Source organism: Alosa pseudoharengus, unplaced genomic scaffold (genome assembly GCF_046254945.1).
Source record: "Alosa pseudoharengus isolate Yale_2024_CS ecotype anadromous, Long Island Sound unplaced genomic scaffold, YU_APseudo_1.1 YU_APseudo_1.1_scf_17, whole genome shotgun sequence".
Classification (NCBI taxonomy): domain Eukaryota; kingdom Metazoa; phylum Chordata; class Actinopteri; order Clupeiformes; family Clupeidae; genus Alosa; species Alosa pseudoharengus.
The window spans coordinates 27495832-27523331 of NW_027468640.1; the positions used below are offsets into that span (position 1 = coordinate 27495832).

At 46.5% G+C, this 27500-nt stretch overlaps 3 protein-coding genes across 5 annotated transcripts in view; 2 read left to right on the plus strand and 1 right to left on the minus strand.

Annotated features, from left to right (window-relative positions):
* Window positions 1-7657, plus strand: part of per1b (period circadian clock 1b) — a 23828-nt gene extending 16171 nt beyond the window's left edge. For 2 of the 3 annotated variants that reach the window (XM_076289177.1, XM_076289179.1), the window contains 7 exons: window positions 732-875; window positions 1146-1466; window positions 2627-3462; window positions 3609-3837; window positions 4662-4854; window positions 5110-5260; window positions 5767-7657. In XM_076289177.1, coding sequence (XP_076145292.1) covers window positions 732-875; window positions 1146-1466; window positions 2627-3462; window positions 3609-3837; window positions 4662-4854; window positions 5110-5260; window positions 5767-6120 — 2228 coding nt within the window. In that variant the 3' untranslated portion in view covers window positions 6121-7657. The remainder of the gene's footprint in view (window positions 1-731; window positions 876-1145; window positions 1467-2626; window positions 3463-3608; window positions 3838-4661; window positions 4855-5109; window positions 5261-5766) is intronic. The other variant, XM_076289178.1, reaches the window with a different exon arrangement.
* Window positions 7658-11727: 4070 nt separating this feature from the next.
* LOC143128075 (procollagen C-endopeptidase enhancer 2-like) lies at window positions 11728-19004 on the plus strand. The gene is made up of 8 exons (XM_076289751.1): window positions 11728-11810; window positions 12737-12995; window positions 14776-14900; window positions 15534-15670; window positions 16068-16768; window positions 17243-17323; window positions 17998-18165; window positions 18468-19004. Exons 2-8 carry the CDS (start codon window positions 12758-12760, stop codon window positions 18596-18598), a joined length of 1581 nt encoding a protein of 526 aa, XP_076145866.1. The 5' UTR covers window positions 11728-11810; window positions 12737-12757; the 3' UTR covers window positions 18599-19004.
* Window positions 19005-20290: 1286 nt separating this feature from the next.
* Window positions 20291-26649, minus strand: paqr9 (progestin and adipoQ receptor family member 9). The gene has a single exon (XM_076289180.1). It carries the CDS (start codon window positions 25024-25026, stop codon window positions 23866-23868), a length of 1161 nt encoding a protein of 386 aa, XP_076145295.1. The 5' UTR covers window positions 25027-26649; the 3' UTR covers window positions 20291-23865.
* Between the last annotated feature and the right edge of the window lie 851 nt (window positions 26650-27500).

Here is a 27500-nt window from a genome sequence, read left to right on the forward strand (position 1 = left end):
ATTCGCTTTCGTACCCAATTAAGTTGAATCCAGTAATTGAATCCATCCAAAATCCTGTCATCTATCCAAGTGCCTTGTAAATCCTCTCACTCCCTTTCAAATTCTGGACTATTATAGACACAGGCTTTGCTCCAATTCGCATACTTCTGTACTTGCAATACCTTATACGAGTGCACAAGTGCATTGGCTTGTGCACTCATATTAGGTATCATAAGTACAGAAGGGAATTGGAACACAGTTACAGCTATGAATAGAGCACTATAATTACTAGCGGACTGAAATTATACATGGCTTTGAGCTTTATCCACAAACTGCTTGTTTTCCATTGCATTACAGCAACTGACATTAATTACTAGAAAAGTAATTGTTGCTTGAAAGATCATTCACTCATGAATAGTAAAACATCTTCAGCATGATGGTGAGATGTTTGCAATGACAGCAGAAGTGTTAGTTAGCTAGTGTGCTTGCGTGCGCGTGTGTCTGTGAGAGAGCGATCTGACTGTGTGCGTGCCTGACTTGCTAATAGCACAGTGTGAAATCAAGACTTCTCAGAGTCAGCACAAAAAGCGGTGACCATTAACGTGCAAAAGGTTGACAAACATCATGGAACATGACTCATGGCAGTTTGTATATGTGTGTATGTGTGTGTATGGGTGCATGCGTGCATGTGTGTGTGTGTGTGTACGGATGTGTGCGTGCGTGTGTGTATGTGTGTGTGTGGAACACTACAGGTCCGGCGGTAGCTCTTGTGGGGGAGGCTCCTCCTCTACCCCCCCTCGCATTGCCCAAACCCGAAAGCGTCGCCTCGGTAACCTCTCAGTGCAGTTTCAGCAGCACCATCGTCCACGTGGGAGACAAGAAACCGCCTGAGTCAGGTAGTCAGGCTGAGTGTGTATGTGTGTGTGTGTGCGCGCGTGTGTGTGTGTGCTTGTCATCCTGTCTAGCCTCTCTTATTCCATACTTAAGCTGTCATTAGTCACAGACATCAGTCTCTGTGTACTTTTTGACATACTCTTGCTCTCTTTTTTTCCCTCTCTCTCTCTCTCTCTTTTTCAATGTGTCACTCGTTCATCCTTCAATCGCTCTCTAACACTGTCCTTTCTCTGCCTCCCTCCTTTTTTTTTCTCCCCGTTTCACCCAATCAGACATCGTCATGGAGGACGCCCCTCCGACCCCTACGTCAGCACCTCCCACTGTCCAAGTTTCAGTGACCCCTACCACCGCCGCCACCTTCTCCCCTCCCTCGGTTCCCGTGACGCCCGCGCCCAGCCCTGCGCCTCCGGCCGAGAGGGAGTCTCGCCGAGGAGGCGGCGCGAGCAGGCGGGGCCTGACGAAAGAGGTGCTGTCGGCGCACACGCAGCAGGAGGAGCACAACTTCCTGTACCGCTTCCGTGACCTGAGCCAGCTGCGCGTGTTCGACTCGGCCACCTCGCTGAAGAGGCCCACCACTACGCCACTGGCCAGAGGTAACATTCCTCACTCTAAAGTCGTTGAGACGCACACACACGCGCACACACACACACACACACACACACACACGCGCACACACACACACACACACACACACACACACACACACAGCATCCACGTGCTAATACACACACACACACACAGCATCCACGTGCTAATACACACACACACACACACACACAGCATCCACGTGCTAATACACACATATACACACATACACACACACACACAGCATCCACGTGCTAATACACACATACACACATACACAAACAGACCTATCACTGCTATGGTGTCTTGTGTTCACACCCACACACAAACACGCATCACCACATATGCAAACGTCTCTCGTTATGGCCCCCTTCAATCTGTTGCTCACCTATACGTCCACGTGTGTATGGAGCAACGTGTGTTTTTTTCTGCCTTGGTTTGGTATTCTGTACATGCAGGTTGGATGTGACCAGGCCCATCACATTTTCTTTTTTAGATGTTCCACCCTTGTCACCCTTTTATCAACCCATTTCAGCAGCTGAAAATGAACCTGAAGGGAATTATCTTTTCACTATTAGATGTGTAAATGATGAATAAAAATAACTTTACGTTGCCATTAGTGGCACTTGAAAACCAAGACCACCCCATATCTTTGAGCTCTTAGCTCTCCACACATTCCCATATACTGCACCTTGGCAGTGCAGCCACCCTTCCTACAGTCTCCACTGTGGATTGGTTGCATAAGTGTGTGGGCGTAATTATGCCTGAGTAGAAAACTACACACTGTTCACACACAGTTCGACTGTGTGGCTTGATATGAAATGATATGAAAAACAACATTGTTTTTTGTTTGTTTGTTTTCTTCCATGATAATAGCAGTGCTCTGGTTCCCCTCAGCTTTCCCTTTCATTTCAGTGGACATTCAGTTCCCTGTGCGGCCTCTATTTCAATGTATTATGCCGCTAAATGAGCTCTTAACTGAATTAAAGAGTTGTTTGTATCCAGTGCCATTCTCCGTCAGCAAGGCGCTGTAGATGGGTCTCTAGGCTATATAGGCTGTGAAACACCAGGCAGTATTTTACAAGATTAAGGTGCTCGTTACCTAATAGATTTAGCTACGAGAGAATATTCTTCAAATCATTCATGCTATGTCATTTCTTCTCCACAGGGGTGCGCTGTTCCCGTGACTACCCTGCAGCAGGCAGCAGTAGTCGGCGTCGGGGCCGAGGCGGCAAGCGCCTGAAGCACCAGGAGTCGATCGACCAGGGCAGCCGATCCCTGCGAGGTCCAACGGGGCCCCCCGTGCCCAACGTGGCGGCCCCCCCTACCAACACCTTCCCCCTGGGGCCCCCGACCACCTCCTCGTCCTGGCCCACGTCCGTGGGCTCCCAGGCCAGCATGCCGTCGGTGCCCTACCCGCCGGGCATGCTGCCCCTCTACCCGCTGTACCCGCCGCTGACCGACCCGTCGATGCAGGCCGGCCTGCGCTTCCCCCTGCAGAACGTGCCCATGTCGCCGCAGATGGTGCCGCCCATGATGGCGCTGGTGCTGCCCAACTACATGTTCCCGCAGATGAACGCGGCCTGCTCCGCCGCCGGCATGGGTGCCGCGCCCTTCTTCAACCCCAACTCGGCCTTCGTGCCGCCACCCTTCGTCGGGGCGGGTGCCGGGGTCAACCCTGGCGTGGCGTCGCTACCGCCCAGCACCCTGCAGCAGATGCCGCAGACGCCGACGCTGACGACGGCCAACCTCACCCAGGGGCCCCGGCCCGCGTCCCGCTCCAGCACGCCACTGTCGGTCAGCCAGAGGGACGCCGGCGGCGACCGGGAGGAGTCCATGCTCCTGCCCTCCAGCCGATGCTCGTCCCCGCTCAACCTGCTCCAGCTCGAAGAGCCGCCCAGCAACCGCCTGGAAGGGTCCGCCCAGCAGACCATGCCCACGGGAGGGCAGGGGGCCGGGGCCAGTGGCCAGAGAGGTGGAGCCAAGGACAAGGAGAATGAGAGCGTAAGTGGACATGCCGTGTTGAGCTCTCTCTGTGCTCACTCTTCATGTTGAAGTGCATTTTCATCTGAGGTCTTTTTGTCTTATGGTACCAGCTTTCTTAGATCTGGTTTTAAATCATTGTGTTGCTCTGTCTCCTGTGTCAACAGGGCGAGGCCAATGAGTCCAACAATGACGCCATGTCCACCTCGAGTGAGTTCCTGGACCTCCTGCTCCAGGAGGACTCCAGGTCGGGCACGGGGTCGGCCGCCTCTGGCTCCGGGTCCTCGGGCTCAGGGTCCTCTGGATCCGGTTTGGGGTCCTCGGGATCAGGCTCGGGATCAGGCTCGGGATCAGGCTCGGGCTCCAACGGCTGCAGCTCGTCGGGGAGCCGGACCAGTGAGTCGCCCCCTTAAACTGTCCGCTTGGACTGACGCCCAATGGCTAATGAATGATCTTTACTGTTCTTTTTTTACACACACACACACACACACACACACGAAAGATCAGATGCAAAATTGTAAAGTTTACCCTCACAGCCAGGCTACACTGAACGAAAAAACAATGCAGAACGTATGCAGCCACACTAAGCTTCCACAATAATCAACGAAACTAGCTACACAAGAGAGCGTTGCATATGCATCACGGAGATTTGGAAAAAAAAATAAAAAATAGGCCATTCTTATATTTTTATTTCTGTGACACGTGCAAATGTTCTGCATCCGTTCCATGTCTAGTTTAGCCTGGCTGTCAAGACACCACAGAAACCACTCACACATTACAAAACCACACAGAAAACACACCACCAATGCACACTCAGTTTACTTTTCTCTGACATTGCAGAGAAAACAGACACTTTCTCTGATCCAATACAGGATTTAAACATCTAATCTGACATTCTAAATTAAACATCTAATTTCCTGTAACACAATCAGACAGTTTAAGCACCGTACTGCTACATAAGAAAAAAAACAGTGTCATTCGTTGGTTTCCCTTTCCCTAATTTTGTATGAAGTGGATATGGGACCATATTAAAGGACTCATACAGTATTTACACAACTCCATCTACCTACACAGACCTGTTTACAAAACACATGACTAAAAATCCACCACTCCACACACTTAACTCTTTTGCATTCTCCCTGTTGCCTGTTTGGTCCAAGTCACCTCTGACTTTACCCTTTGGATGTGTTTCCCCCCCCCCCCCCCCCCCACCCTTACAGGAAGCAGCCAGAGCAGCAACACCAGTAAATACTTTGGCAGCATCGACTCGTCAGAGAACGAGCACTCCCGCAAGCAGTCAGCAGGGGGCGATGGCGAGGCTCAGTTCATCAAGTGTGTGCTCCAGGATCCCATCTGGCTCCTTATGGCCAACACTGACGACAAGGTCATGATGACCTACCAGCTGCCCACCAGGTGTGCACTTATATCCACACTCACAATGAAAATGAAACCTGCGTCAATAAAGAATATTTATAACACAAGTAGTCGGATTAGATTAGATAGATTAGATTAGATTAGATTAGATTCATTAGATTAATATTGCAAGCATGCAGGGGCCTTTTTGACCCCAGGTTTATATTGGTGCGCTTAAGTTGAGTTACATAATTTTGAGTTTTTGAGAAGTATTAATTCATGGTGTGTGTGTGTGTGTGTGTGTGTGTTACACAGAGACCGTGAGACGGTGCTGCGTGAGGACCGGATGGCTCTGAGGGCCATGCAGAAGCACCAGCCACGCTTCACTGAGGAGCAGAAGAGAGAGCTGAGCCAGGTCCACCCGTGGATCCGCACCGGGCGCCTGCCCCGTGCCATCAACATAACGGTCAGTACCTCCCCAGTTCCTCAAACGCCTCGTACTCCTCATACGCCAGTGGCCATCACATAGTCAGACACAGCTGGTAAAATAATCTTATCAGCCTATACTTAATAACTAATGTGTGAAGCACTATAGTTTAGTCCAATTATCATACTAGACACAGCCCAATACTTACCTTAATCTAGAGTGCTGACCTAAGGTATTGATACATCACTCAAACAACTGCACACAACACCTACATTTTACCTGCAAACATTGCCATTGGTTCATCTGAAAGTCTGTTTAACTGCATTTTACACTAGTCTCTCTGATAATGGAAATCAAACAGTCTCTGAAACATTGAATAGTGTTCTGTATGTTCGATACTGTTATATTTTCTTTGGCACTGATGACGCCATGAAGTAATATGTCAATATCTATAAATCAATATACCAGTTGTCCTTCTTAAATGCCCTCTTGAGAAGAGTGTTTCCCCCCTCCCTTACTGCATGGCTGTTGTTTTTCTCATACAGGCTTGCCAAGGGTGCAAATCCCCCACCGCCACTCCACCAGCACCTCCCTTTGATGTGGAGATCCACGAGATGGAGCTCTGCAGCGTCCTCACCGCGACAGAGGAGCGCGCGTCCGCCGAGAAACTGACCCAGGCCGACACCGCCATGGAGGAGGGCGAGGGCGACGTGGAGGCGGAGCGTCCAGCGGCAGAAAGAGAACAGAGGAGGAAAGGACCCGAGGACGAGGTGGTGGTGCTGGAGGAGGACGCCGAGACGGACAATGCACTGGGCAAAGACCAGGAAATGGCAACGGAGGAGCAGGAAATGACGTCATCACAATCGGAGCAGGGGAAAGTCACAGTGATGACCCACTGACTTCACTAAGCAAAGAGGGCAGCAGTGCTGCTTTTCTGACCGTTTCGGGACAAGATATGAAGGTGTTCACTGCACTTTTGTCTGTTCCTAATGCCTCTCCCACTGAGGTTTTTACTTACTGACCGATAACAGTCTAACGACAAGACTACAGTCATGAGACGCTGTTGACGGTTATTGTATGGTACAGATTTATGTCTCCTGGTGTAATTTGTTTCTCTTGAAGCAGTTTTGCTCAGAAGACAAGGCACTAAGCAGATGAATGTTGTTTTTATAAAAAGGTGAAATGGCCACAGTATTGTGTAGACAGTAATGTTGCAGCCAGTGCTCCCCAAACCCCCTCCCTCCCCAACATAGAGTGGTGTGGTTTAATCCACCCGGGTTAATTCCCGCTGGGTAGTTTTATTTGGCAAGGAAAAGAGGGGGGGATTTACCTGCTCAGACCTCCTGTGTGGAATGCTGCCTGAGGGGAATGCAAATGTTCTTCAGCATTTTTTTTTTTTCAAAACTTGTCTGCAGAATGTTTTAAAAACACTTATTTTTGTAAATGAAAAAAAAAACAAAAAAAAACGACGGTCTGTGAAAGCAGTCTGTCTCTGACCAAAATTTACTCCAGAAACAAGACCTAAATAAACCAGTTTGTTTTATATCTAGTACACTTATTGTTTTTATACTTCGTCATTGTACAGCATGTCCTTTCCATGAAGTCTTGTGTGTAACGGGTGTTTATGAAATCCAGAAATGGATAGTTCAGAAACAGACACATTACAACACAACATAAATTGTATATATCAATATATCATCATGGTAACAAGCGGGTGTAGTTGGTAACTGAGTATTTTGGTTACATTAGCCAGGAACTTGGTGGTGTTCACATTTCACACTAATGTATATTGTCAGGCGCACAGCAAATGAACTCTGATTGGTTGGACATTCCACGACTCTTTGTGGACTCCTAAGAAGTATCAAGGCAACGGTGTCTATGGTAACCACCTATGCAGTGGCCCCTTGTAGGGGCCATTGTCCACTGATTGGACAGAGCAATTGGGACACTGCCATTGTCTCCTGATTGGACAGAGGCATTGGTACACTGCCATTGGCCAGTGCCTGTTGTACAGGTTGAGCGGAATACCCCAACTGACGTGGACCTACGTCACTGGACTAGGGGTGGACACATGGACAACAAAGGGAGATAGGATGAAAAGAGTCTTTGGGCTACATGGCCGAAACATTATTAATGACGTAGAAGACACCAGACGAGGCAGTCACGCGCTTTCTCTTTCTTTAAGTCTCTCTCTCTCTCTCTCTCTTTCTATTTCTCTCTCCATGGCTATTTTTTTAAACTCGTGGCTATTCCAACTCGTCATCTTGGTCGTCATCTCTCTCTTCCTTCCTGTCTGTTCTTTCAGGGTGATGTGATTCTCTGCTTCAGTGGTCCTCAGCCGTTTGTATTTTTATTTTTTTTGTGAATTTCTTTATATTGGAAAAACGTTATTATAATAATAATAATAATAATGATAATAAAATTATGAAATGCTAATGCTTTTGACAGGCTCTTTTCTTTCTCAGGATGAGTCTTGACTTGAGTTGTAGCATCGGTGGCTCTTTGGGTCTGATCACATGGTGCCAATGTCTTATTTTTAGAGAGGGAGGAAAGAATTGAGTGCAGTTGTTTTCTTTATACTCAAACCACAGGCTGCCCTAGGAGGCCACCAGAATGTCCACCACTGGCTCTCGAAAAAGAACTGTGACATGGCCACGTTGCGATCTTTACACTCGCGCGCGCACACACACATACACACACACACACACACACACACACAGAGATGTCGCTCTGAAACATACAAGTGTGTTCATCAACACACCCTCGTTTACACACAGCCACATGCCGATTACACTCTTCTCTGTGCAAACACACACACACACACACACACACACACACAAACAATTACATACACACACAGAGGGAGGATGAAGGTGATAATGACTGTTATGTGGCGCATGATGATTACAGATGAATGTGGGTCAGAGCCAGCAGTTTATAAAGGCGGCGGTGGATAATAACAGGGCGGTCAGTGCCCCACATTCCTCCACTGGACCCAACTGGACTGATGTGCCACTGGAGACCACTGAGCCCATGGTGCTGTATAGAACAGTGAGCAGGGCCTACAGTATGCAGCAGCAGCAGCAGCCCCATTCAGAACTGTGCCATTCGTCATAGGGAGAAAATACATGTGTCTATTCTAGTCTTCCTTCCCTGCCTCACCAGTAAGGAGACGTCCAAGAGAAAGGGGATACTTGATCTCAAAATTGGAAAGCTGTTCTGTCCAAAAGTCAAAGTGGTAATATGAAAAGTCATAGTGGTGAATGGATGAATGATGTAAGGCTTAGTGCATCCAGCTAGATAACATGAATCAGAACCCCCCAAATGTCCCTCACAGGATCAAAAGAGTATATATATATATACTATAGAATGTCTAACAGTAACAAGCAAAGTAAAGCATATCTGGACTGTTATGAGAACTGATTTAGACTTTGTTGCATCCCACTTATGAGATCCCCCCCAAAGAGCAGACCCTCTACCCACTCTCATTTGGAAACGTCTGGACAGCCCATAATAATCCCCTCAGTGCCATTGGCTGTCTGTGCAGGGAGGAGGAAACGATGTGGTTTTCAGAGGGCTTTTCACGACTGCCAGAGAGGCAATCATTATGTGCACCCAACACTGGCAGTCTGTGTGGAGACCTAGCAACACATACAGAAACACACCCCTAAACACACATGCACACACACACACACACACACACACACACACACACACACACACACACACACACACACACACACACACATTTTTCTAACCTTGATCTGTAGCACACAATCTGCATACTATATACATACAGAAATGCAGACCTACAGCATGAAGAGGTTCTGCACAATAATGAAGCCTCCAGGCATCAACACAGGCATTCACACAAAACAAGACACAACAAACATGTGTGGGCTTTCAGCTTGTTTTGGTTGTGTTGTGTTGTTGTTTGTCTGTCCGTCTGCTCCTGTGCTCGTTTAATTGTCATTTTGTGAACAAATCCCTCCATCAGTCCAACACAAGCACAACCTGTGACCTGATCATCTGGGAACGATTAAACCCTCTCTTCCTCTCATTTTGCCCACTTATTCCTTAATTTTCATCCCTCTCTCCCTCTCTTTTTCTCTTTCTCATCCTTGCTAAGGCTATTCCCTCACTCCGCCTTTTGCTCTCCACGCCTCTCCCTCCTCGCTTCCCTCCCGTCCTCCTTGGCGTCTCCCCTCTCGCTCCCTCGCTCCGTGTGCACTGCAGGATGAGGAGTGGAGTGTGTGGGGTGTGTGTGTGGACCGTGCTGCTGCTGGGGATAGGATGGGCGCAGGGACAAGCCCAAGGCCAAACCAACTTCACAAGGTGAGCTACTCTGTGTGTGTGTGTGTGTGTGTGTGTGTGTGTGAGAGAGAGAGAGTGTGTGTATCTGTGTGTGCGTGGGTGTATGTATGGGTGCATGTGTTCCTGCCTATGTTTGCATGTCACATGTATGGAGCATGTGCATGTTTCAAGGTGCCTTGCAACATCAATAGCTCTCACATCTTGTTTTTTTCCTATCTTCGACCAGTGGTGACAATAAATGGTGTTCTATTTCTTTCACCTTAAAAACTCCATTCATCAATACTTCTCACTAACGTTTTGCCAGTTGCCTGAAATGAAAGGCCTGAGTTTGTGGACTGAAAAAGACATATCTCTCCAGTCTTTTGTGGGCTGTTGAACACTGCTGACAAACTAAGTCATGACAAACCTGGCTCTTAGCTGTTTTTCCTGATGTCCAGGCTTTGTTCAGCATGCAATTAGACACAGAGGAACATGTCTGTCTTACTTCCAAACAAGGCAGACAGAATTGTTTTGTAGAATGTTATTTAAATGATATGGGTGTTGGATTGAGGGATTTGGAAGCAGCTGCTCTCTCTCACTTGGTCAGGACTGAATTATGCATTCTGAGGACTTGGTTGCCCCCAGAATTACACACACAGTCCACAGAACTCAGCTGGAGAGATCACTGTCTGGTCGACCATTGCTATTTTAGTCTAGATAGCGGTAGATTGAACCGATAAACAGACAAACATATGGGGAGACAGAGAGAGGAGCATAAAAAAGAAAGGAAGAAGAAAAATTCATAGAGAGGAAAGGAAAAGGACAGCAAACAAAAGAAAAACAAATGTCCGTGACTGGAGGGAATGAGGAGCGTTTTTTTCCTCCGGTTGTTTAAGGGGAAACAGTCACCTTTGACCTGTCTGTGTTAACACACTCTCACCTCAGATGAGGTCAGGATCAAAGCCACTCCGCTGTCTACTCTCCCAGCCGCAAGGCACACACACGTAGTCCACGGAGCGTGGTTCAGCAAAGACGGGAACTAATGAAAATGCATAGATGTGCAGACGAAGAGAAAAACAAATGAACAGACGAACAGATAAACAGATGCGGAGAGAGAAAGAGAGCAAAGGACAGCCGTTCTGTTCTTATGTGGCGACCTATCAAGGGTGCGCGAAAACCACAGCTCTAGTCTCGAACATCATTTTACAGTAGGCCTAGTTAATGGAGCGATAAAAGGTTTATTCTTAGGCAAAAGGTTTTCAGTAACGAGACCGAACACTGCATATAAAATTGTCTTGCATGTGGGTAGCTTTGATCGGGTCTGAGACAGAAAGTGAGAGACATAGAGAGAGAGAGAGAGAGAGAGCAGACTGAGAATTATATAACATGTAATTGCACATGTGCACCATCAATGTGGACTAGGTGTCTCAGTCTATAGAGTGGCTTTCACCATATCTTTGCAAGAGGGTATTGTAAAGTGCTGCAAGACTGAGGTGGAAGTAAAAGAAAGGAAGAAGGAAAGATAGAAAGAAAGAAAGAAAGAACCGATATCATTTTCCAACATAGCTGAAGAGAGATAAAGGGCGATTCTAACTGTATGTATATATCTGCTGTGTGTGTGTGTGTGTTTGTGAAAGGGTGTCCTTTGTAGCAATATAGTCTTTGGCCAGTGTTTAAGAAAACAGCCTGCAAGTACAAGTTCATCGCCCCTTCCCAGAATTTCAGAACAAGACAAGGTTGTTTGCCCCTGTGGTTTAAGTGTGCGTGCGCACACGCGTGTGTGTGTTCGTGTGTGTGTTCGTGTGTCTGTGGGTGTACGCACGCTCGGAAGTCTGTGTGTGTGTGTGTGTGTGTGTGCATTTTTGAATTTGTGCTCCCTCACTCCCTCTTGCTTAACCAACCATAAAAAGGTCCAGTTGCTACATAATGCTGCCACTCTATCTCAACACTGAATAGTTCTCTTCTCCTCTCTCTCTCCTGATTCATTCCTTGTGCTGATCTTGCTTCATAAAGGCTAATATATTACTCTCTCCACGTCTGTCTATCCTCTCTCTCTCTCTCTCACTCTCTCTCTCTCCTTCCACCTCTCCACGTCTGTCTATCCTCTCTCTCCCTCTCTCTCTCTCTCTCTCTCTCTCTCTCCCTCCCTCTCTCTCTCTCTCTCTCTCTCTCTCTCTCTGTACCCAGGCCCACGTTCCTATGTGGAGGGCACATAGTGACTGACTCAGGCTTCGTGGGCAGCGAGGGGTTCCCTAACTTCTACAAGCCCAACACTAAATGCACCTGGTACATCACCGTGAGTCATCCCGCCATTACATCAGCATCAACAGTGGTCCCCCCACACGCAGGCTGATCTCTCGCACCGCAAATTTTTATACGTAACACAGCACGAAAACGAAAGTCTAATCCGCAATTACTGTATGCAATGTGCAGTGCAAGAGGAGGAAAATGTGTTTATCCGTCGCCACAATCTAGACTCTTGCCATGAAATGTCACTCATGTTAAGAAATTAAGATAGAAATGTATGCACAACAAATTTAAAAAGTAAAAAAATGGATTGTGCAAATCTCCAGAATATTAATTTGTCTTCATACAAAGCCTCACAGCTGAACGTGTGTAAACAATACAAGCCCGGCAGTGCAAAGCCACTAAGCTCTCTTTGTAATGAGAGGCTTCACACAAAGTGAGTAATTGGATGACAACAACTGCTGTTGTCTTAAGGCTCTTCCAAATTTAGAACAGCATATATAGACACAGCAGTGACTTGGCAGGAGGGGCTGTCATCATATTTTTACGAAGCGCACGAGGAATGTGACAAATGCGGCATGTTGTCTAAACTAAAGCGTTCAGTTGGGAGGCCTCCCTACGGTGCCAGCGCTTGATGCTGGTATTGCTTTTGTATCATCAGCAACACAAACATCATGACAAGACATAGTTAGTTAGTTGGCTACAGAGACATCCGCAGATGACTTTGGAACAAGGCCAATAAGGTCATTCAGTTCCTGCTGCTGACTGAGATACAATCTTTTAAAGGACCTCAGATGGCACAGATTTCTAAGAGACACCCAAAATTGACTCCTACTTCCTGTGAGATCATAAAAAAAAGCACAAACACGTTTTTGACATAAATGGGCTTGGTTTCGGTGTAGTGGAACTTGACTTTGTGCTGTGGTGTTCTTGTGTTGGTCAAAGTGGATTTATGGACTCTCATCCTCCTCTTAGGTGCCAGAAGGTCACGTGGTAATGCTCCAATTCCGCATCTTTGACCTGGAAGCCGACCCCACCTGTCGTTACGACTACGTGGATGCGTACAACGGTCACTCGTACACGACGCAGAAGCTGGGACGTTTCTGCGGGACGTTTCGGCCCGGCGCCATCATCTCCACCTCTAACCTCATGATGCTGGAGATGGTGACAGACGGCGGCACCGGTGGCCGAGGCTTCCTGGCCTACTTCAGCGGAGGAAAGCCACACGTGGACGGTGAATACAGACTTCTTCCGCAGCTCTCACATCATGTCATGTCTGATGCACAATTAAGAATCAGGGGCCGTATTCACAAATAATTTTAAGGCTAAAAGTAGCTCCTAAGTGGCGAATTTAGGAGCAACTCCTAAAAATAATGGGCGTGTCACTCCTAACATCAGCCAATCAAGGTGGTCACTTCAGTCAAGCTCGTGTATGAGTAATGACGTCATCCATAGCAACGAAGACTCACTCTTAGTTTAGGAGTTGTCATTTTTCCTTACTAAGAGTAGGTCTGAAAGGCTTTGTGAATAACTTTTAAGAGAAAACTCCTAGCTAAAATCTTTTAGTGCGATTTAGGAGTACTCCTAGTGGTAAGATAAAAGGCTTTGTGAATACGGCCCCAGGTCTAATCAGGTTTTTAAAGCATGTTTTTTGCACACTTATCTGTTATCATTTTTTTCTCTGTTGTTCTTTCATTCCATCTAGTATTTTGAATAGGATATATATTTTAAAGCTTTAATGTAGACACAGGTCCATATCATACACATAATAAATAGTATAAAAGCAAATAAGATATATAGATCTTATAGACTTATATAATATATAATATATATATATATATTAGGGCTGTAACGATATACGATTCGAAACCGAAATCGCGACATTCATATCCACAATACTGTGTCGCGGTGTGAAAAGGCAGAATCGCGACACACCCTTTCTAGTGTTTCACGCAGTACTTTGCAGCTTACGCGCAAAAGCAACCCACATCTCCCGCTTTACTTATCGGTAGCCTACGTTGTCCAAAAACAAACAAATAAATAAATAATAATTTCATACCTCTCCTTGCTTTCATTGTAGACTATGTGTGCAACTTTACCAAACAGTATAGAAGTAAACCCCCTCTCCTTGCCCCGCTCTCTCCCGCGCTCCCTCCCTCTCACTCTCCCTCCCTCTCCTGCTCAATGAACACGCGCGACTTAAATAAAACATTCACAATCGTGAAAGCAATGATATGACGCATAGAAGACGACTAGCTAAATTACTATTAAATCCGCTTAGCATCATTTGCAAGCTGCACATATTTGTTTAAAACTCTTGCATTGAAGTTGACTGATCATCTCAATACCAACGTTTCCCAAAAGGGCCTGTCCCAAGGAGAACAAGTATTACATTGAAACTTAAACACACATGGGGAAACTGAACAGTCCAATCAGTAGACTGATAGGCTAAGCTAGCCAACTATGCTACTTTGTTTACAATATTTCCAGGCTTCAACCAGACAGCTGAATTAAAGAGGTAGAATTGTAATAAAAAATAGTAGGCCTAGGCTATAGGCTAATCTGCAAGTGTGCTGTCATAAATGTCATTCAGAAAAATATTTTTATATCAGGATATAAAATAATAGATATATTTAATCCTCTGGTGTTCTAAGGGAGGCTATTAAAATGTTATTTAATAAAATGTCTACCCCCCCCCCCCCCAAAAAAAAAAAAATAATATCGAACCGTGGGTCAAAAATCGTGATACAAACCGAATCGTGAGGTTGGTGTATCGTTACAGCCCTAATATATATATATATTATACATTTTCCTCAGTTCAAACATTTTTCTATAACAATCCTGTTCTGCAAAGAGCACCTGTTCCTCCTTCTTCCTTTTTTCTTACATAAGCCAAGTCTGATAACTGTACAACCAGCATCTTTGAAAACGATGAGTAAGAACCGAATCGTCTCTGTCTGTCCACTCTGTCTGTCCATCTCTGCTCACTTCCGTCCTCCCTCTCCCCCCTACAGAGAACCAGTTCTGTGGGGGCCGGCTCACCAAGCCCACAGGGTCAGTGAAGACGCCAAACTGGCCCGAATCCGATTACCCAGCAGGCATCAGCTGCTCGTGGCACATCACCGTGGAAACCAACATGGTTAGGGGGGCTGGTTATTTCACACATTTGCCTTCCCCAGGCTGTCCAATCTCTATCTGTTATTTGAGAGATGCGACTGTGGAAAAAACTTGACATCCAATTGCTTTGACGTTGTCAGTGGTCATAAGTGCTTTAAATAGGGCCTTTTGTCCCGTAAATGTCAACAGGGGTCTCCTTGTAATGAAGGGGTAAAGATTAGTTTTAGAAAATGTCAGTCATGACCTGTGAATTATGTAAGCTTTTAGATTCTGCGTATGTTATAGAAGGTTGGTGTGTTGGGGGAATATGTATGTGTGTATGTATGTGTGTGTGTGTGTGTGTGTGTGTGTGTGTGTGTGTGTGTGTGTGTGTGTGTGTGTGTATTGGTGTGCGCGCTCGTGTCTGCTCCACCTGACCACAATCCTATGACGAAGCATCAGTGAAAGACCCCATTCAAGAGGTGGGCATGTGTACAGAGGGGTTGGGTTAGAGGAAAAGGAGGAGTGAGAGGGAGAGAGAGAGGTTGTTTGGATAGTGTGGACATTACATGTGCCTGTGTGTGTGTGTGTGTGTGTGTATGTGTGTGTGTGTGTGTGTTTATGTGTGTGTTTATTGCTTTTCCAAATGCCTACTACTCTGATATCCTTCTCCCAGGTGATTGAAGTGAGATTTGAAAAGCTGGATTTGGAGCATGACATGTACTGTCGCTATGACTACGTGGCACTTTTCAATGGTGGGGAGACGGATGACTCGCGGCGAATAGGGAGGTTCTGTGGGGATGCAGTGCCAGAGTGAGTCTTAGACACACGTACAAGCATCGACACAAACTATACTATATTTCCACCTTATTAATAACTGATACCTGGCCCAAATTTTAATGCTGGGCAAAGTTCAAAGTCTAAAGTCTAATTACAGCTTGCTTAATAACAACACAAAATCGGTATCAGTGGGTCAAAAGCTGTCTCCCACCACATGATGCTGTTAGTTCATGCACAAGAACTTTGCTCATAGACTGACTTTGCACTCAGCATTTAAAATGGGGCCCAATATCTTTATGATGACACTGTAATGCATGATAGTGACAACAAACAAGCACAAACAAACAAACACAAACAAACCCTATAAGTTACGTTTCCCCTTTAACACACAGCCATATTGATACATGCTTGCCTCTTTCTCCCATTGCAGGACTGTGGTGACCAATGCCAATGAGCTCCTGGTTCAGTTTGTGTCTGACCTGAGTGTCACCAAAGCCGGCTTCATGGCCCACTACAACAGCATCCCCAAGGGCTCCCGGCCGGCCACCAGGGACATCGACTACGCCCCAGGCCCCCGTGTAGAGTCAGGAGCGGTCAGGCCCAGCCGTCCGCCGAAGCCGGCCCGGCCCACTCCCAAACCCGCCCTGAGACCCAAACCCACTCCAGCGAGACCGGTGCGGCCTCAGCCCAGACCCGTGCCGCGCCGGCCCACGCCCAAGCCCAGAACCAGACCGACTCCGAAGCCTAAACCGACTCCGAAGCCTAAACCGACCCGGCCGACGGCTAAACCAAGAGTGAGACCCACACCCAAGCCAAAGCCGGCACCAAAACCCAAAGCGACACCGAAACCAAAACCAGCCAAGCCAACGCCCAAGCCCAAAACAAAACCCACGGCAAAACCGGGCACAAGGCCGGGACCTAAACCAGGGGTCAAGCCCACTCCCAAACCAGGGACCAGACCCGTCAAGCCCACCAAACAGCCTGGAACTAAGCTTGTTGTAAAGCCTCCCAAGCCTACACCCAAGCCCAAAGTGAAGCCCACACGAAAACCAGCTTCCAAACCTGGCACCAAACCGGCAAGCAAGCCTGGCCAGAACAGCACCAGGACAGTAGCGAAGCCACCCAAGAAACGTGAGCCGAGATAATGCGATTACATAACATAGAAATGTGCTATTCAGTGTGTGTGTGTGTGTGTGTGTGTGTGTGTGTGTGTGTGTGTGTGTGTGTGTGTGTGTGTGTGCGTGTGTGTGTATGTGTGTGTGTGTGCAGTGTGTGTATGTGTGCAGTGTGTGTGTGTGTGCACATGTATGTAAGCGTGAGGACGAAGACCACAGAAGCATATGTGCGTGTTGATTTGCAGGATGAGGTGTGTGTTGTACAAGCAACCCCATCCTAGCTGTTTTGGGTGTGAAGGGATGCATGTGAGAGAGTGCATGCTGAGCCTGTATGTTTGTAAGTATGTGAGTGTGTGCTTGTGTGTGTGTGTGTGTGTGTGTGTGTGTGTGTGTGTGTGTGTGTGTGTGTGTGTGTGTGTGTGTGTGTGCGTGAGTGTGTGTGTGTGTGTGTCAGCTAATTGTGCTCATATTTATCTCATATTCTGTGCAGCCGTAGCAGCGAACCCCTTGTGCACACAGGCTTGTAAGAGGACAGGCACCATGCAGTCCAATTTCTGCCCCAGTCACTTTGGTGAGTCACCTTTCTCTCCTTCTCTCACCTTCTCTATCTCTCTCTCTCACCCTCACACAAACACCTCTCACTCTCTTTATCCATTTGTCACGCAGTCTTTCGCCCTCCTCTACTCCCTTTCTCTTTCTCCGGCTATTTCGGGAGCCACCACGCTTAGTTGTCATGGACACTGTATCTCTGACTATGTGGGAGCAACTGTTTACCGTCCACGATGTCTCTCCGTGTCTCCAGCCGTGGACAAAGGAACCATAGGAACCATAGGAACAAGGGCATCACTACATTCTTGAGCAAGTGCATCATGGGAGATGTGTCTCTGGTTGAGGGGACGGACAGCAGCTGGTGAGAGCCCTGTGTGGAGGCTTTCCAGCTTATTTGTCATCGTATGCAAACGACGTGCGGCGCAGAGAGGGTGACATTCCTGTGAAATGTCAAGGAATTAGAATTTGACTTTTAATGTCGCTGGGGCTATTGTGAAAATATCTCCAACTTTCTAGATTGTTCTTTTCTTTTCTCTGTGTGCTTTGTTCTTTGTTAGTTCTCTTTTTGCACACACACACACACACACACACACACACACACACACACACACACACACACACACACACAGACACACACACACACACACAGACACACACACACACACAAATGTAACTCATGTGAACCTCTCGTCTCAGTGCTGACGGGTAAAGTGACCACAGTGACCCCGGGCCAGGACGGTGTTCAGGTGGGCGTGTCCATCATTAAGATCTACAAGGCAGGAGCGCTGAAGGTCACCAAGAGGGGCCCCGTTATGTCCGTCACTCTCACTACCACCTGCAAGAAGTGCCCAACCATCAAGAAAGGTACACGCACAGGATTCACTCCTCTCTCCCTCCCTCTTAAACACAGACACACATTAACATGCATATACATTATGTTAGAATGCACACTCATGAACATGCATATACATTACGTTAGAATGCACACTCATTAACATGCATATACATTACGTTAGAATGCACACTCATTAACATGCATATACATTACATTAGAATGCACACTCAAACAATCCAACATATATGTAAACATGCTATTACTTACCAAACAGACATAATTTAATGTATAACTTGATAATACTGAGTAATTTATCGTTTTATTGTTACAGGAGGGAACTACGTGCTGATGGGTGAGGTTAATGCAGAAGGTCGGGGAATTATCCAACCCAGCAGCTTTGTTCTTTTGTACAAGAGCGTGCACGCCAAGGCTCTTGCCACCTACGCCAAGGCACAGTGCTGATTACAGGGTGCCAGGCAAGCGACACCGCTTGGTCGACGCTTGGGAATCAACGCCAAGCTGAACCTGAGGAAGATATGCTGCCCACTTGAAGAGATCAAGGCAAGCATTTGAACCAGATGAGATGAATTTTGGGGGGAGGGGAATCAACATGTGTGAAGAGGTGATCATATTTGTCACTATATAATTTAGACATCCAAAGTATATACTCTCGGTATACCCTGTCAGTGCACCTAAAGTACGTACTGAAATTGAGCAGCTATCACGCTGGTAAAATATAATGTGATTAACATCTATTTCAGCACTCGGCTGAGTGCATGTCACCAAAAGTATTAATTGTTTTTGTATTTTTATATACATGAGATATTATACTGTAACTGTTGAGTTACTTGGACTTTTATAAATTATGATGGGGATTAAATAAAAATGTTTAAACATAAAATAACATTTATTTTCCATTCACATCAAATTGAGCCGTGATTTCCCTGAGTTGGCCTACCATTTTCAACCAGTCCACCTCTCTCTGTCCCTATTACTGTGATATGACTCAACATTGCCCCCCAGTGGTTAACTGTAATTCCTGCAGGTATGACAACAGCAGTGTGACTTGAGGCCACCATATGTTGCAGAGGCAAACAACTGTTCCTAGATATATGATACTTTATCACAAACAGCATGGAGGGTACAAATTTCCATGTGATAATGACCAGGAATTTAGGATACCTTTGATATGATGTAAGCAAGCATACTGTATGCGGTTGATTCTCTTTCACGTGTCAACATTTTTCAATCCCTTAAGTCATACCGACCCAGTCAACCATCAACACACATACACGCACACACGCACGCACACACACACATGCACACACACACACACACACACAAAAACACACCAAACACACACAGACACAAAAACACACCAAACACAACACAAGAGAGTTGGCCAGGGGTTAAGGTAGGGACAACAAAGGGAGATTGGGCGGGCAGCCAATGTGAAAAAAGAGAGATCCGAATAGAACACCTCTCCTTTTCTCTCTCTCTCATTCATTCTCTCAATACCTTCCTCCATTCGTCCAGCCCACAGTCCTCTCTGCGGCTGCTGTTGTGCAAGCACACGCCTTTGTCCAAGCCTGCATCTTGTGTCGTGTGTATGCGACTGGGCTTAGTTCTTTACTGTTTGAACAAGATGGAGGGGATGGTAGCAATATAAATAAATAGATTGATAATAGATGGCAAACACAGACAGACAGGCAGAGAGATAGTGACAGAAGGAGGAAGGTAATGAGAGAATGAGAAAGATGGAGAATAGGTAACATTCACTGACATCTACTGTTGAATGAAAGCACGCGCACACACACACAACACACACACACACACATGTGCATACACACATGTGCATACACACAGATACAATATCTTAATCTCATACATGCACCCATAAACATGTTGTACAAGTGAGAGAAGAGCATGCAGGCAAGTAAACAGGATGAGCTGTAGGAAGTGTTGTGGGCAGCCGATCTGGCCTATAGGGCACATTTGTAAAAATTTGAATACTTCCAAATGAGACACATTTGAATAATTCTGTGCCTCACTGCAAATGTGACCAGATATTTTTGAGTGATAAATAAAGAAATAACATACACCTCGCCCAAACCCCCAGATCCTGAAAACATGTGAAATGCACACACTATAATATATTGAGCAACACTGAATTTTTTATTTGTCTATAAATTGTTATAAACAAAATAGGCTCAATCAGCCTCTCATTAATATCAACTCTATACTAACTTATACTATTCACCTTATTCAGCCCCGCCCATTTTTTACAATTCCACGTTGTCTTTAAACTTCCGGTCGGCTAGCTATGTCTAGTTAGCTTCATTGGGATAACACGGCAGAAGAGGATAGAGAGGCTAACTTGGGAGGAAAACGACAAATGCCATCAGGAGGTCAGATTGCAATATTGTACTTCGCTACCCAAGGCTATTCACCCCTACGGAGTGGGTAGACGATGCGGCAGTGGCCGCTGTATCATATGGAGAAACTCGCAAATCCTTATCTGTTTGGTAACTATGGTAACTAGTTTAGAAAGTCATTACAGAACAACCGCTCCAAAGTCACTTTTTTCCTAACTTCAGATAGGAAAGCTGTATAACAGAAATGTCTTAAGTCACCAAAATCCTAAATAAACGTTCCTAACTTTAGGATGACCCATAATATATGATGCCAGTCATCTCGATAAGAGCTCTGCTATCTCAATGTATCGCAATGGATGTACTGCTCAATCGGAAGTTCGGAGACAATGTGGGCAAAGCTAGCGCCCCCATGTTTGCGCGCGGAATAAGGTGAATACTACTAACCGTAGTTCAAACTAATATAAGAATTCGACAATAAGTTATTGCTGGGCCCCAACATGCAAAGCCCTGTTTGCTTGGAAGATCATCCTTGCCACCAAAGTGACTTCTGATACCAGGGCACAGATGCAGAATAACAAGAAATGGCTACTGAAACATAACATTGACGTTTAGTCTAAAAACACACATTGATTGTCCATTGTGAGTCCAGCAGATATATTTGCAGTATATCGTTTGATATTCTTTGCTAATATTCATACCGAGGCTAAGTGGATCAGTCCATGTAGTTTGGGGGGCACCCTGTTTTGAGCATGAATAAAAAAGATGGAACCATCCATCCAGAAGGTGTGACTGCACTTCTGCTATGTGCACTTCCAGAAAGTTCTTGAAGCAGCATCACAAATATTGTTTATTGTTCCTTGCATTGTTTCTTGCAAATCCTGAACCTGGTTAGAGTGAGTTACACTGAAATGGTATAGACATCACAAGTCACATTGTTTTACAAACAGAACTATGTGCGCAAGAAGTTGTGGTGAAATTCCAGTGGACAAATCACGGTGAGTGGCAGACACATACAGTACAGCGAGACTCAATCTATAAGTTACAATCTAACACATCATTCGCAAACAAACACTATCCCACACATCAGGAGCTGTGGGGCTATCATTTCACACCAAACAGTGCCCCCAGCCCTCCCCCTAGAGGTCAGGCCCTCTGGCCAAAGTGTCACTATGACAACACCACGCTCAGTCTATCATCTGGACATTAAAGCCTGTGTTGAAGTTTTCTGCTTTAAATCCTGAAGACAGACAGAGCACATTCCAAGTTGGAGGGTTAGGCACTCCCGACTCTGTCATAAGGCTCTAGTTTGTATTTTATAAACATAAAATACGTAACAGCAATTACAAAAAATTATAAATTAGCACGGGTTGGTTGCAAGCATTATGGTTACAATGCAAAGTCTAATGCTTAATATTTTCTATAGAAAGAATTTAAGAACATTCTCAATCTAACACGTTTAAACAATGATAAAACAGTCCCTTTACTTAGGGCCTTGCGACAGAGACATTTGAAAGCTCTAAGCCAAACAGCTTAATTAAAGAGGTGACACAGACCTTGGCAAGTCAACCATGAAGACCTGGGTCGGGTTCCACTTCTCTTCACTTAACCCTCAATTTGTATGGATCTCACAAACACACACAGTTACCCAAGTGCTCACTTGCCGGCAGAAATGCATGTTTGGATGCACGTAAACAGCCCCCCCTCTCTCTCAAACGGGAGAAGTAGAGTGGCCATTCTTTCCCAAACAGGGTGACTTGCAAGACAGCAGACCCCCCCTAAACTCAAAGTGCAGAGTGAAAGTTTTGGGAGTGAGCGATTTGAAATGTTCTTTTTCTGTGGAACTGACTATAGCAGCCTAACTTCACAGTGGGACCACACTCTTCCTTCGCCCCCGTCTCTGAAAGCAGCCTTTCCAAAGAAAAGGCCTCAGTAGTTTCCACCACCACCACACGCTCAGAGGTAGTGGTTGAGCGCTTTTATGTGTTTCAATCCCATGATGCCACTGGGTAGCCTAATGCACCCAGTAAAACACCCACGGGATTTCCCAGACACCACCAACACTTCCTGAAAGCATCCAGTGCACTGAGTGCAAGATAAACTAATTATAAAGCCTGATACGCCAGGACTATTGCTCATATTACCTAGTAATAATAACAACAATAATGCTAAGTAATAAAAGTAGTAGCGATATGTTTTCTAATTTTAAGTATGGCTTGAATATTACTAAGGAAAATGCAGACACAATCAACAAAACATAGGCCACAAAAGAAGACATTTATGTTCGAAAATGTGTCCTTTGTGTTGCATTTTCCTGCAGGCAGATAGATAGACACACTTCCCTTTGCCTGAACTGAACTCTGTGTCCTTAAAGGCACCTCTCTCTTTCTGTTTCTATTGCTCAATTAAGCACCTACAAATTCATAGTAAGACATGCATAGATTATGTTTGATGTAAATTCATATCTATAAAGTGAAAACATTGCTGTTCTACAAATAAATCAACATTCCCCATTACAGCTCCCCAGAGCATTTCCTGTTAATTATTTATGTATGCTGACGACATCATTACACCACAGATCTTAAAGGAGGAAAGATTGATTGGACATAACGCCCCAGAAACTAAAGTGCATCGCTACACAAGAACTTGCCCTGCCATTTCTTCCATCAAAGCACAGGGTGACCAGAAACCTTAGTCATTTATCCTGTTTGTAACTCCTGACTTCCTGTTTAACGGCTCACAGGAAAAGCAGAGGAAATGAGACATTAAAGACCAAGAGAGAGGGAGAGAGAGGGATGGAGAGGAGATAAATAGAGGGAGAGAGTATAGTGGTACTGAGGATGAAATCCAAGGCAAAAATACCAACAGGAAAGTGTGTGGGAGTGATTCGGAAACATCTATGCTATGCTTATGCTATCAACTGGGTTTACAGACTCCCTTCAGCAAAAAAATCCCTGATTTTATCTGTGTCTTCACAGCCCTAAGGGAGATGGAATTTTCATCTCGCTACAGAACACACTGTAACCTCTGGAAGTCCCTCAGAGCCCCACACAGCTCACACAAATGGCTACAAAGAGGGAAATGACCTGGTAAACTCTCACTTCCATTTAAATCAATGTTTCAGTTCATACAGCAGGGGCAGAGTTTAAGGTTCAAGTTAAAAAGAGAATCAGTGGCCTCCATCAGTCAAAGATGAATCAGTACAGGATATAAAACCCATTAGTGCAATGAGAATGACATCATCTATCTAAAAAATACAATTAATAAAATAATGCCAAAGTCACAATTGATGTTGAGAAGGTCTGACAGATGGCCTTCAATGTATTTGGGTCCATTACTGAACGTTACCACTGCTAATCAATATTGCTTTAGCTGCTTTAGTTGCTTCTGCTGCGGGGCGTAGATGAGGTAGGCGCCCCAGCTGAACCAGGCGATGATGGAGGCGATGCAGACCTGCAGCAGCACCATCACCCCGTAGGTGGTGAGGAGAGCCGGGCCCGGCAGCCTGGTGGGGACGGCGGGCGGCAGCACCAGCGTCGGGTGGAGGCAGAGTGCCCGCACCTCGGCCTTGATCATGTGCAGCTCGTCCAGGATGGAGAAGAAGGTGCAGCAGTGGAACCACTGGTGGCTGTGGCCCCAGATGTCGAAGGCGCCCGGGCACAGGCGCTCGGGCACCTTGCTGATGTTGAAGAGTGCGGACACCACGAGCCAGAGGCAGTGGCGGTAGAAGTAGTGGGCGGTGGTGGCGGCGGCGGCCGAGGACGAGGAGGCTGAGGGGTACGGGTTCGGACTGAGCAGCCGGTAGAAGATGGGCGTGGACGAGACGAAGAAGGGCAGGAGGAAGACGAGGGTGCGGATGGCGTAGCGGTACGTGCGCCAGTGCTGGCGCGTGTTGCAGCACGCCAGCACGCAGATGATGGCCACCAGGCAGGAGCCGGGGATGTAGAGCGTGTCGAAAAACACCTGGAACTCCGGCAGCCAAGACGCCGACGCCGAGGGAGACTCCACATCGACCTCGCCACTCAACCCCAACTGCGACGCGTTCGCCCCTCCTCCTCCTCCTCCTCCTCCGACGCCTCCGAGGGGAGGGATCCCAGCCCGCGGGTGGATGTAGTAGTAGTAGGCCAGCGAGGAGCCCACCGTGTAGGCGCTGATGGTGCCGTAGTCCACGAAGAAGCAGACCTCACGGACGATCAGTGACATGGAGTTGAGCAGGTGAGCCAGGCTACTGGCCAGCAGCAGGCAGCACACGCCCAGCAGGTAGTTCCACAGCGGGTAGAAGAAGGGGTCGGAGGGGGCCGGCGCGCCCTCCCAGCCGAACACTTCCTGGAAGTGGAAGGCGAAGATGAAGACCGGCAGGAAGTGCGTCCAGAAGTTGCCGGTCTCGTTGGTGGGGCGGAAGGCCGAGGCCAGGCACTGGCGGAAGCTGTAGTTGGGGAAGCGGTAACCAGTGAGGATGAAGTTCTCGGTGACGCGCGGCGGCACATCCGTGTGGCGGAGCAGTGGCACGGACCACATGATGGATTCAGTTTGATTCAAATTCAACTCAATTAATTACAGTACAAAAGGTGCAAGTTCAGTTGCACGGATAGGCAAGTAACCAGTTAAGAAACTAATTCAAAGTGCTATACCTCCTCTTTACATGTCCTCCTTGTTAATTTATTGCTTGATGGCAAACACACATTAGGCACCAGGCCTGTACATCAGGCAATTTTCTTCTCGTTATCTCAGTAGCAGTTTGTTGACTTGGATCGTCCAATGCTGACCAGCCTCACTGGACATTTCACTGCTGCAAAAATGGAGGGTTCCCAGGTAACAAAAGTCTTGAGGCTTTTATCCGCCAGTCTCTGGGGCACCAGCCATGAAAAGTACCCTGTGCACAAGACGGGCTGTATCTAAAATGAATCCCTGAGATTCAGTCCAAAGAAGGAAAAAAGTGAGCCAAGGGTTTCACTGAAAAGTGACCATAATCCAGTGTGATACTACTGCAGTGGGCCTTTTACTTCAGCAGTCCAAAAGGTTATGTCAGAGCAACTCAGTTAATCTTTTAACTCCATTTTGCTGTGGACAGCGTTTTCACTTCCTTCTTTGGCTTAAGGGTGTCCGAAATCTTCTTTCCCCATCTGCACTCGTTATCTATTCAAATGTTTTCTATTTCATCAACATTCATGCTTCCTCTTTAAAGCAAATTCAAGCATCGGTTCTGTCGAAACAAGATGACACATTTACGCTCAGTGAGTCGGTCTAGCAACTCTGTATGCCTGCAGTACCAGACTACACCGTCAAATGCATGCAAACGATCCTCTGTTCGCATCATCAATTCTCCTGGTGAAAAGTAGGTCGTGTGGGACAGGCTCGTGAATCGGCTGGACGGCGAGACGTGGCACGACTGTAATTTCTATTATTCACGGTCCTTCATGCATAATGCATGTCCTTGACTCGTTATTCAGCTTGTCCCTACAGGCTAATAAGCCATTGCCAGAAAAACGGTTCTCTCTCATGCCGGCTATCGCGAATGCTGAACTACGTGGTATAGGCTATTTAAGTATTTTGGAATGAAAGAGTGACGGCACGGTTCCTTGGAAGTAGCGGTGTTACCTTGTAGTTTGACCCGTCTGTCTCCAGCACAGTGTGTGATCCACAGGGCACTCGGCCAAGTGACTGTGTGCACCGGCTTCAAATTGCGATCCTCTATGCTTGTCCTTGACTGTTTAGACGTTTATGACCCCCTATCAGAGATCAGTCCAGAGACACGAGGTAGTAGGCTAGAAAGAGAGTAGCGGACCGACATGCGTAGTTGGCGATGCCTTAACTGCGTCGGGTCTCCTGTGTAGCTCTATTCTATCACTCGAAATAATCCGTCTTTTCCATGAGGTCATCCGTGAACGGTCCACCGAGCAGTTGATCTCTTACATAAATATGATGTTGCCCAGGCGCATGTCAGGGAATTCAGTCAAGTCGTCGTCAAAACGGGTCCCTGAAGTCCTCCTGACAAGTGTAGCAGTTTAGGTTGTAATGCCGGTTAGGTTGTCAACTGCATTATTACGTGTCTCTACTATTTTGACGACTCGACAAGGGTCTATTTCTGTGGATAACCCAAATTCTTGAGCCGTACCTCGGACGGTGCTGTGTAACGTTGTAGCCAACCAGCGGCTACCGCGGGGAAGCGCGTCTCTCTCTCTCTCTCTCTCTCTCTCTCTCTCTCTCTTCCTGGCACTCATGCACTAGGTTACACGCAACGCTTGCCGGCACTGCAGGCTGAAGCACAACCATTTGCATGCCCCAACCTTTAAAACGTCAACTTTTCATGTGGTGTTGTTAAATAATCACTTAAAGAACAGATGCTACCACAAGGAGAGGAATCTAGCCTACTGTATGATTTATGCGCCGTTAGGCGTTGCCTGCACATGAAACTGAATCTCTCTGAACTCTCTGAATAGCTAGGCCTATAGAGACAGCTATGAGTAGCCTATGACAGGGGTTCCCAAACTTTTCCACGACAAGCCCCCCCAAATACCACTAGGTTCTGGCCAAGGACCCCCTTGATGTGTTATTAAACCCATCTACAATACTACGGCAAATGTAAAAATACAATACAATAAGTTAATTCTAATAATTATTTTAGCTACAAGCACTTTGCGATGGAGCATACAGTGTGTAAAAATTGCATTTGGGGCTTTCTGCTATATGAGAGCTATCACTCTACTATTATTCCTAGTCATTATCATGGACAATATAATGTTCAGATATGCGACAAATTATTCTAATGACATTGTATAGTAATACCCTCATAGTAATTTAAAATGTATTTGTTGCTTTTATTTTTCCTTCCAACTTGCTGAGGCCCCCCTAGCACTCCCTCGCGGCCCCCACTTTGAAAACCACTGGCCTATGACACTGCCAGGTCAATCTGTTTCCTGATTATAAGGGTGCAAAGTGCACAGCAAGGACATGTTCTGAGTTGAATGCCGAGTTTGGCGAATGCGATCATG